Source organism: Pelodiscus sinensis, chromosome 19, assembly GCF_052426305.1.
Source record: "Pelodiscus sinensis isolate ZL-2025 chromosome 19, ASM5242630v1, whole genome shotgun sequence".
Classification (NCBI taxonomy): domain Eukaryota; kingdom Metazoa; phylum Chordata; order Testudines; family Trionychidae; genus Pelodiscus; species Pelodiscus sinensis.
The window spans coordinates 463,587-475,000 of record NC_143070.1 but is presented as its reverse complement, the minus strand read 5'-3'; the positions used below and the strand labels follow the sequence as shown (position 1 = coordinate 475,000).

General features: G+C 70.8%; 1 protein-coding gene across 5 annotated transcripts in view; it reads right to left on the bottom strand.

The window, feature by feature from the left end:
• The window catches only part of COL11A2 (collagen type XI alpha 2 chain), a 92,030-nt gene extending 85,188 nt beyond the window's left edge, over nt 1-6,842 (bottom strand). For 3 of the 5 annotated variants that reach the window (XM_075917109.2, XM_089771562.1, XM_089771563.1), the window contains exon 1: nt 6,602-6,841. In XM_075917109.2, the coding sequence (XP_075773224.2) occupies nt 6,602-6,668 (67 nt within the window). In that variant the 5' untranslated portion in view covers nt 6,669-6,841. Of the gene's footprint in view, nt 1-6,601 lie in introns of all 5 variants that reach the window. The other 2 variants (XM_089771561.1, XM_089771564.1) reach the window with 2 other exon arrangements.
• Between the last annotated feature and the right edge of the window lie 4,572 nt (nt 6,843-11,414).

Below are 11,414 nucleotides of genomic sequence, written 5' to 3'. Positions count from 1 at the left end.
GACACAGGCTGAGTGCAGTGTGGCGGTGGCTGGATGGACGGACGGACGGGTGGGGACAGACAGACGGACACAGGCTGAGTGCAGTGTGGCAGGGGATGGATGGATGGACGGACGGACGGGTGGGGACAGACAGACGGACACAGGCTGAGTGCAGTGTGGCGGTGGCTGGATGGACGGACGGACGGGTGAGGACAGACAGAGGGACACAGGCTGAGTGCAGTGTGGCGGTGGCTGGATGGACGGACGGACGGGTGAGGACAGACAGACGGACACAGGCTGAGTGCAGTGTGGCAGGGGATGGATGGACGGACGGACGGGTGGGGACAGACAGACGGACACAGGCTGAGTGCAGTGTGGCAGGGGATGGATGGACGGACGGACGGGTGGGGACAGACAGACGGACACAGGCTGAGTGCAGTGTGGCGGTGGCTGGATGGACGGACGGACGGGTGGGGACAGACAGACGGACACAGGCTGAGTGCAGTGCGGCGGTGGCTGGATGGACGGACGGACGGGTGAGGACAGACAGACGGACACAGGCTGAGTGCAGTGCGGCGGTGGCTGGATGGACGGACGGACGGGTGGGGACAGACAGACGGACACAGGCTGAGTGCAGTGCGGCGGTGGCTGGATGGACGGACGGACGGGTGAGGACAGACAGACGGACACAGGCTGAGTGCAGTGTGGCAGGGGATGGATGGATGGATGGACGGACGGACGGACGGGTGGAATTACCCATCCTGCCTCCTGGTACCCAGAGATAACGCACTGATAGTGGGGCTGCCCCAATCGGGGGGGAGGGGCTGAAGCTGCTGCAAATACCCCCCCTCGGATGTGCCCCTGCCAGACCCCCCGCCCCCGTCAGCCCCAGCCAGACCTGCCCCAGCTGCCGGGGGGGGCGCAGCCGGTGAGGCCAGACTCCGCAGGGTCTATGCTGGGCTGGGCCAAGGATGTTCTCCGCCCGGAAACCCGACGGCGTCCGAGGGGGGGAGGGGGGAGGGGGGATGCAGAACAAGCAGGGAAGGAGACACAAAAAGCAGGAGGGGAGGGGCCCGAACACTGGGGCTGGGGGGCGCTACCCCAACCACACCCGGTTTGCCTCGTGCCCCACACCACTACCCCCTCCTTCCCCATCCTGGCCCCTGCCCCACCGAGCCTCTCCCCACCCTTCCCCTCCCTCCCCCCTCGCCCTGCTGTCCTCACCCCCTCACACCTCCCACATCCCCCACCCTGCTGCCATCCTCCGACCCCCCCGCCCCCTCCAGCCTGTGAAAAGCCCCTTTGCAGGGCAGGAGAGACGGGGGGGGGGACCACAAAAGGAAAAAATGTTTCCAAGAGGGAAAGTTTAGACCTGTGGGGGGGTCCCTCCTTACAGCCCCCCCTTAGGGCTGGGGGGTGAGATCCCTCACTACAGGCCCCATATCTGCCCCTCCCCCAGCCAGCCCCACATGAGCCCCCCAAGCCAGTTGTTGCTCCCCCATCTGTCCCCAGGGTCTCCCCCTCCCTGCCCCATCCCCCCTTGAATGGCTCCCTGCAGCATCCAACCCTGGGGGGGCAAAGCCAGGAACCCCAAGCCCCCCCACCACACACACCCTAGTGACACGGTTTAGGTGCTGGAGGAAGATTAAAATGGCCCACAACTGGTGTGTGAGAGAACGCACCTACACAACGGGCACAGGGACACACAACTACACACCCACACCAGCAATGCCCCTACACACCCCAAGAGGAGACACGACACACGCCAGGAGGACCTCCCCACCCCCCGAAGGAAGACACAACTATACACGTGTGTGCACGCCTTGGTGTGGGAGACTCACAGGAACACAACTGTACCCACACACCCCTACATACGGGGGGGGGACATTCAGCTGACTGCACACCCTGCTGGGAGACACAACTGTACTCACACACACCCCTACATACGGGGGGGACATTCAGCTGACTGCACACCCTGCTGGGAGACACAACTGTACAACACACACCCCTACATACGGGGGGGGGGACATTCAGCTGACTGCACACCCTGCTGGGAGACACAACTGTACAACACACACCCCTACATACGGGGGGGGACATTCAGCTGACTGCACACCCTGCTGGGAGACACAACTGTACAACACACACCCCTACATACGGGGGGGGGGACATTCAGCTGACTGCACACCCTGCTGGGAGACACAACTGTACAACACACACCCCTACATATGGGGGGGGACATTCAGCTGACTGCACACCCTGCTGGGAGACACAACTGTCCCCACACACACCCCTACATACGGGGGGGGACATTCAGCTGACTGCACACCCTGCTGGGAGACACAACTGTACAACACACACCCCTACATACGGGGGGGGGGACATTCAGCTGACTGCACACCCTGCTGGGAGACACAACTGTACAACACACACCCCTACATACGGGGGGGGGACATTCAGCTGACTGCACACCCTGCTGGGAGACACAACTGTACAACACACACCCCTACATACGGGGGGGACATTCAGCTGACTGCACACCCTGCGGGGAGACACAACTGTACCCACACACCCCTACATACGGGGGGGGGGACATTCAGCTGACTGCACACCCTGCGGGGAGACACAACTGTACCCACACACCCCTACATACGGGGGGGGGACATTCAACTGACTGCACACCCTGCTGGGAGACACAACTGTACCCACACACCCCTACATACGGGGGGGGGGACATTCAGCTGACTGCACACCCTGCGGGGAGACACAACTGTACAACACACACCCCTACATACGGGGGGGACATTCAGCTGACTGCACACCCTGCGGGGAGACACAACTGTACCCACACACCCCTACATACGGGGGGGGGGACATTCAGCTGACTGCACACCCTGCGGGGAGACACAACTGTACCCACACACCCCTACATACGGGGGGGGGGACATTCAGCTGACTGCACACCCTGCGGGGAGACACAACTGTACAACACACACCCCTACATACGGGGGGGGGACATTCAGCTGACTGCACACCCTGCGGGGAGACACAACTGTACAACACACACCCCTACATACGGGGGGGACATTCAGCTGACTGCACACCCTGCGGGGAGACACAACTGTACAACACACACCCCTACATACGGGGGGGGGACATTCAGCTGACTGCACACCCTGCGGGGAGACACAACTGTACAACACACACCCGACAGAGCCAGAGCAGAGTGACCAGGTGCAAACCCCAGCCCAGCCCAGCCCAGCCTGGCAGACCCCCAGCCCCGGCCCGTGACGGAGAAGAGGGGCTGTGGAGAGCTGGGGCAAGGACTGGGGGGGGCGAATGGAGGGATAAGGGGGGAAATGGGGGCAGGGGCTGAGCAGTCGAGGGACTCGGGTGGGGGCCACAGTGGGGCCCTTCACTGGCTCCCCCAAGGTTTTAAATCCCGGACCAGCCGGCAGCCCCAGCTCCGCACAGGCAGGGCCGGGCCGCCCAGGGGGTCTGGGGAAGCCGCAGCCCAAAGATAAATAAACCCTGCGCCGGCCAGGCACACTCCGGCTCTGTTCCTGCACAAAGGGCCTCTGTGCGCCGGCCGGGCGCCAGCCACGCGGGCACTGGGGCTCTGGGGCACCGGCCACGCGGGCACTGGGGCTCTGGGGCGCCGGCCACGCGGGCACTGGGGCTCTGGGGCACCGGCCACGCGGGCACTGGGGCTCTGGGGCGCCGGCCACGCGGGCACTGGGGCTCTGGGGCGCCGGCCACGCGGGCACTGGGGCTCTGGGGCACCGGCCACGCGGGCACTGGGGCTCTGGGGCACCGGCCACGCGGGCACTGGGGCTCTGGGGCACCGGCCACGCGGGCACTGGGGCTCTGGGGCGCCGGCCACGCGGGCACTGGGGCTCTGGGGCACCGGCCACGCGGGCACTGGGGCTCTGGGGCACCGGCCACGCGGGCACTGGGGCTCTGGGGCGCCGGCCACGCGGGCACTGGGGCTCTGGGACACCGGCCACGTGGGCACTGGGGCTCTGGGGCGCCGGCCACGCGGGCACTGGGGCTCTGGGACACCGGCCACGCGAGCACTGGGGCTCTGGGGCGCCGGCCACGCGGGCACTGGGGCTCTGGGGCACCGGCCACGTGGGCACTGGGGCTCTGGGGCACCGGCCACGCGGGCACTGGGGCTCTGGGGCACCGGCCACGCGGGCACTGGGGCTCTGGGGCACCGGCCACGCGGGCACTGGGGCTCTGGGGCACCGGCCACGCGGGCACTGGGGCTCTGGGGCGCCAACCACGCGGGCACTGGGGCTCTGGGGCACCGGCCACGTGGGCACTGGGGCTCTGGGACACCGGCCACGCGGGCACTGGGGCTCTGGGGCACCGGCCATGCGGGCACTGGGGCTTTGGGACACCGGCCACGCGGGCACTGGGGCTCTGAGGCACCGGCCACGCGGGCTCTGGGGCTCTGGGGCACCGGCCACGCGAGCACTGGGGCTCTGGGGCGCCAACCACGCGGGCACTGGGGCTCTGGGGCGCCAACCACGCGGGCACTGGGGCTCTGGGGCGCCAACCACGCGGGCACTGGGGCTCTGGGGCGCCGGCCACGCAGGCACTGGGGCTCTGAGGCGCCGGCCATGCGGGCACTGGGGCTCTGGGGCACCGGCCACACGGGCACTGGGGCTCTGGGGCGCCGGCCATGCGGGCACTGGGGCTCTGGGGCACCGGCCACACGGGCACTGGGGCACGGGCCACGCGGGCACTGGGGCTCTGGGGCGCCGGCCACGCAGGCACTGGGACACCGGCCACACGGGCACTGGGGCTCTGTGGCACCAGCCACGTGGGCACTGGGGCTCTGGGGCACCAGCCACACGGACACTGGGACACTGGCCACACAGGCACTGGGGCTCTGGCGTACCAGCCACACAGACACTGGGACACCGGCCACACGGGCACTGGGGCTCTGGGGCACCAGCCACACAGACACTGGGACACCGGCCACGCAGGCACTGGGGCGCCGGCCACGCGGGCACTGGGGCTCTGGGGCGCCGGCCACGCGGGCACTGGGGCTCTGGGGCGCCGGCCACGCGGGCACTGGGGTTCTGGGGGCATCAGTCACATGGGCACTGGGGGTGCCAGCCACATGGTTATGGAGGATGTTCTGGGGGTCCCAGCTCAGACCAATACCAGCGGCACCCCAGTGTCAGAGGAACCCCCACAATGCGCTGCTGCCCGAAGGGTGAAAGTTGGGGCGCAAGGAAAAGGGAAGGAGTCTGAGAGCTGCATTGATGGGCATGGGCTCATTGGGGGAGCAGGTGGCACCCCAAGAATTCCTGCCCCTCCCCCGCACCTTCTGAATTCCTGCCCTGCCCCCCACACTCTTCCTCCAGTTCTTGTCACCCCCAAACTCCAGCTGTCCCAGACCCCTGAATTCCCGAACCCCCCGCTCCCTGGGCCCGTCCTGGGATCTGCCAGCACCTGCCACATCACCCTGGCTGGAACCCCCAGCCCCCAGCTTCCTGCTGGCAGTGCCCCCCTGCCACTCCCGACACTGGGCACCCGCCCCGAGGCAGCGTTGGCAAACCCAGACCCCGCCCAGAGCCACCGCCCCTTTGCCCCCCAGATACAGAGCAGGGCACTGATGGGTCCCAGTTCTGGTTCCACACAGCCCCCCGTGTGCCCTCCGTGCCCCACACACTGTCCCCCGTGTGCCCCCCGTGCCCCACACACAGCCCCCGTGTGCCCCCCATGCCCCACACACTGTCCCCCGTGTACCCCTCGTGCCCCACACACACTGTCCCCCGTGCGCCCCCCGTGCCCCACACACTGTCCCCCGTGCGCCCCCCGTGCCCCACACACACCTCCCCGTGTGCCCCCCGTGCCCCCCCTTGACCCACACACTGTCCCCCGTGCTCCACACACTGTCCCCCGTGTGCCCCCCGTGCCCCACACACATCTCCCCGGGTGCCCCCCGTGCCCCTCCTTGACCCACACACTGTCCCCCGTGCGCCCCCCGTGACCCACACACTGTCCCCCGTGCACCCCCGTGCCCCACACACTGTCCCCCGTGCGCCCCCGTGCCACACACCCCTCCCCGTGTGCCCCCCGTGCCCCACACACTGTCCCCCGTGCGCCCCCGTGCCCCACACCCCTCCCCGTGTGCCCCCCGTGCCCCACACACTGTCCCCCGTGCGCCCCCGTGCCACACACCCCTCCCCGTGTGCCCCCCGTGCCCCACACACTGTCCCCCGTGCGCCCCCCGTGCCCCACACACTGTCCCCCGTGCGCCCCCGTGCCACACACCCCTCCCCGTGTGCCCCCGTGCCACACACACTGTCCCCCGTGCGCCCCCGTGCCACACACCCCTCCCCGTGTGCCCCCCGTGCCCCACACACTGTCCCCCGTGCGCCCCCCGTGCCCCACACACTGTCCCCCGTGCGCCCCCGTGCCACACACCCCTCCCCGTGTGCCCCCCGTGCCCCACACACTGTCCCCCGTGCGCCCCCCGTGCCCCACACACTGTCCCCCGTGCGCCCCCGTGCCACACACCCCTCCCCGTGTGCCCCTCACGCCCCACACACCGCTCCCCGTGGGCCCCCCCCCAGGAGCCCCTCTCCCGTGCCCAGCCCCCTACCTGCCCGGGCGCGCAGAGCGGGCAGCAGCAGCAGGAGCAGGGGCAGCAGCCCGGGGGCGCGGGCCATGGCCGAGGGGGGCTCCGCGGGGCGCGAGGCGACGGGTCCCAGCGGCTCGAGGCTTCGGCTGCCCCGTGTCCAGCCCCGGCTCCGAATGCGAGTGCCCGGCTCCCGGCCCCGTCCCAGCCCGGCACGCTCCCCCCCCGGCCCGCCCCCCTGCCCGGCACCCCCAGCCCCCCCGGCCCGCCCCCCTGCTCCCTCCCCCCGGCCCGGCCCCCTGCCCGGCACCCCCAGCCCCCCCGGCCCGCCCCCCTGCTCCCTCCCCCCGGCCCCCTGCTCCCTCCCCCCGGCCCGCCCCCCTGCTCCCTCCCCCCGGCCCGGCCCCCTGCCCGGCACCCCCAGCCCCCCCGGCCCGCCCCCCTGCTCCCTCCTCCCGGCCCGCCCCCCTGCTCCCCCCCCCGGCCCGGCCCCCTGCCCGGCACCCTCAGCCCCCCCGGCCCGCCCCCCTGCTCTCTCCTCCCGGCCCGGCCCCCCCGGCCCGCCCCCCTGCTCCCTCTTCCCGGCCCGCCCCCCTGCCCCGGCACCCCCAGCCCGCCCCCCTGCTCCCTCCTCCCGGCCCGGCCCCCCCGGCCCGCCCCCCTGCTCCCTCCTCCCGGCCCGGCCCCCTGCCCCGGCACCCTCAGCCGCCCCCCTGCTCCCTCCTCCCGGCCCGCCCCCCTGCTCTCTCCTCCCGGCCCGCCCCCCTGCCCGGCACCCCCAGCCCGCCCCCTGCTTCCCCCGGCCCAACCCCCTGCCCCGGCACCCCCAGCCCGCCCCCCTGCTCCCTCCTCCCGGCCCGCCCCCTGCCTCGGCACCCCCAGCCGCCCCCCTGCCCGGCCCCCTGCCCCGGCACCCCCAGCCCGCCCCCCTGCTCCCTCTTCCCGGCCCGCCCCCCTGCTCCCTCCTCCCGTCCCAGCCCGGCACGCTCCCCGCCCCGCCCCGCCCCGCCCTCTGCTCCCCTCCAGGTCTGCCCAGCCCCCTTGAGCCGACCCCCACTGTCCCCGCCCTGCTGCCCAGCCCTGCCCCCTGCCCCTTCCCTCTCTGCCCTGTCCGCCCCCCATCCCTGCCCACCTGGGACACCCAGTTCCCTGCGGGCCCTGCCCCCACCTCTCCCAGCCTCCCTCCCCCTCCAAAACCCCTGCACCGAGGGGCGCCCCTTCCTCCCAGGGGCCCTTCCAGCCTTTCCCGGGGCCACCTGCCTTCTCCCGGCTCAGAGCCCCCCCCAGCCTCTGGGGCTGCGGTAGGAAATGGGGCTCCCCCTCCTGCGTCCTGGGGGGAGGTACTAGCACCCTCCCGCTCACACAGCCCTGGACTGCACCGCCCCTCCAGCAATCGGGCTGGGGGGCAGGGCCTGGCTAGCTGGGGGACTGGGGGCAGGGAAGGAGGCAGCAGCCTGTCCCCTGTAGGGGGCGCCAGCTCCCATCCACCCCCAGGACGGGGCGGGGGGGGGGGGGACTGAGACCCGTCTCCATCTCCCCAGCAGGGCAGAGGGGCTGAACCCGGGATCCCCCCACACACCCCTGTGCCTCCCCCACCCAGCCCTCAGCAGCTCCCCCAAACTGCCACCCTGGGGTCCCTGCCCAGCGCTGCGGGGGGAGGGACACACGCACAGATAACAGCGTGACCCACAAACCCGAGCACTGGTGAGCACTGGTGAGCCCCTGGGTGTGTGGCTAGAGCAGAGCGTGACAGTGCTCACAGGCCTGGCTTACAGTGGGCACGGCGTAGTGATCACACCCTTGTGTGCTAGTGTGCAACCATGCATGTGGGCACGTTGCTGGCGGATGTGACTGTGGGCACATGCGTGTGAGTCCGACTGTGCACGTGAGTGCGGGGACATGTGTGCGCACGTCGGTACGTGTGAGTGGGCATGTGTCGGGGCACACATGTGTGAGTCTGACTGTGCACTTGAGTGTGGGAACATGTGTGCGCACGTCGGTACGTGTGAGTGGGCATGTGTCGGGGCACACATGTGTGAGTCTGACTGTGCACTTGAGTGTGGGAACATGTGTGCATGTTGCCGGCATGTGTCAGGGCACACGCCTGTGAGACTGACCATGCACATGTGAGTGCGGGGACATGAGTGTGCATGTTGTTGGCATGTGTGAGTGGGCACGTGTATCCGGGCACATGCGTGTGAGTCTGACCATGCACATGTGAGTGCAGGGACATGAGGGTGCATGTTGTCAGCACGTGTGTCGGGGCACACACACATGAAGCTGGCCATGCATGGATAAGCATGCGTCTGTGCACACATCCTAGAGAGCCCATGGGAATTCCCTCCTCATTTGCCAGGCTCATCCTAGCCCCCCCATCGCCCGCTCGGGACCATCCCCGTCCTGCTGGCTCCGGGCTGCCCCCCATGGCAACAGCCGCAGCCCTGCCCCCCAACTCACCTGTTCTGGGAGTCCTGCCCCTCCCCTCCAGCAGCTCCATAGGCGCCCGCTCGTGCCCTCGGCGCCGGCCAGACACCCAGCCAGCCGGCCGCTCTCCGGTGCCCCGGGCTCAGCCGGCCGTATGCCCAGCAGCGCGGGACCGGGGCCGTGGGCTCCCCGGCTGGGCCTTGCACCATGCACGCTGCGGGGCTCTGCTGCGCCTGGCACACTGGGGTCCTAGCGCTGCTGTAGCAGAGAGCAAATACCAACGGCCAGAGAACAGCCCCCCCACTCCCGTGGCTCCCCAGCCAGTGCCCCTGGGAGCCGGGCACTTGGGTGGCCGCCCAGGAGAGATTCCAGCGCTGCCCAGCCGCTGAGCAAAGCGCCCCGAGCCAGCAGCAGGGGGTGCCCTGGTGGTGCACATCCAGACCTGCCTTGGTGCACCAAATAAAATTGGTTCCGCACCCAGATGGGAACAATTAGAAGGCACATTTCCCCCCCCCCCCGCTCTGGGGTCTCCCCAGATCCTGTTCTTGGAGGGGCCCCCTTGGGGCTGGCCCCTCACCCAGCCCCTGGGCTAGTGTGCCGTGCCCCAGTGCCGGCGTGCACCATTCCCTGCCCGTTGGGGGGGGAGGAGACACGTGCCGTGGGGGGACTCCGGCAGCCCAGCCCAGGGTATATTTGGATCCGGAACTCCAGCAGCCCCACACTGTAATCAAGGCCGTGTAATTAGCCAGCCCTGCCCCTGGGAGCCAGGGCCGGGCCCTGGGAGCGGGGTGCAGGAACAGATGGAGAGAGCCTGAAAATAGAAGGGGCAGGGTGGGGGGGGGCAGCCCCGTCCATGGCTCAGGCCTCTGGCTGACGCCAGCCCCGCCCAGGTGCCCTCAATGACTCTCGCACGGTAATTGCAGCCTGGCCCGGCCTCGGGGGTTCCCAGAGCCACCTACAGCCAAGCGGCCGGGGCAGCACAAAGCTGGCACTGGGGCCTGCGGGGTACAGAGCAGGCCCATGGGGGGGAGGCTGGACCCTGGTGCCGGGGGAACCCCATGGGGAGCGGCTGGACCCCAGTGCTCAGGGATTGCAGAGGGAGAGGCTGGACCTCGGGCCAGGGGATCCCAGGGGGGATGGACCCCAGGCCAGGGGATCCCGGGGGGGATGGACACTCGGGCCAGGGGATCCCGGGGGGGGGGGATGGACACTCGGGCCAGGGGATCCCGGGGGGGATGGACACTCGGGCCAGGGGATCCCGGGGGGGGTGCTGGACCCCAGGCCAGGGGATCCCGGGGGGGATGGACACTCGGGCCAGGGGATCCCGGGGGGGATGGACACTCGGGCCAGGGGATCCCGGGGGGGGGATGGACACTCGGGCCAGGGGATCCCGGGGGGTGCTGGACCCCAGGCCAGGGGATCCCGGGGGGGGGGATGGACACTCGGGCCAGGGGATCCCGGGGGGGATGGACACTCGGGCCAGGGGATCCCGGGGGGGATGGACACTCGGGCCAGGGGATCCCGGGGGGTGCTGGACCCCAGGCCAGGGGATCCCGGGGGGGGGGATGGACACTCGGGCCAGGGGATCCCGGGGGGGGGATGGACACTCGGGCCAGGGGATCCCGGGGGGGATGGACACTCGGGCCAGGGGATCCCGGGGGGTGCTGGACCCCAGGCCAGGGGATCCCGGGGGGGATGGACACTCGGGCCAGGGGATCCCGGGGGGTGCTGGACCCCAGGCCAGGGGATCCCGGGGGGGATGGACACTCGGGCCAGGGGATCCCGGGGGGTGCTGGACCCCGGGCCAGGGGATCCCGGGGGGGGGATGGACACTCGGGCCAGGAGATCCCGGGGGGTGCTGGACCCCGGGCCAGGGGATCCCGGGGGGGGGATGGACACTCGGGCCAGGGGATCCCGGGGGGGGGATGGACACTCGGGCCAGGGGATCCCGGGGCGGGGGTGGACACTCGGGCCAGGGGATCCCGGGGGGGGGATGGACACTCGGGCCAGGGGATCCCGGGGGGGATGGACCCCAGGCCAGGGGATCCCGGGGGGGATGGACACTCGGGCCAGGGGATCCCGGGGGGGATGGACACTCGGGCCAGGGGATCCCGGGGGGGGTGCTGGACCCCAGGCCAGGGGATCCCGGGGGGGATGGACACTCGGGCCAGGGGATCCCGGGGGGGATGGACACTCGGGCCAGGGGATCCCGGGGGGGGGATGGACACTCGGGCCAGGGGATCCCGGGGGGTGCTGGACCCCAGGCCAGGGGATCCCGGGGGGGGGGATGGACACTCGGGCCAGGGGATCCCGGGGGGGATGGACACTCGGGCCAGGGGATCCCGGGGGGGATGGACACTCGGGCCAGGGGATCCCGGGGGGTGCTGGACCCCAGGCCAGGGGATCCCGGGGG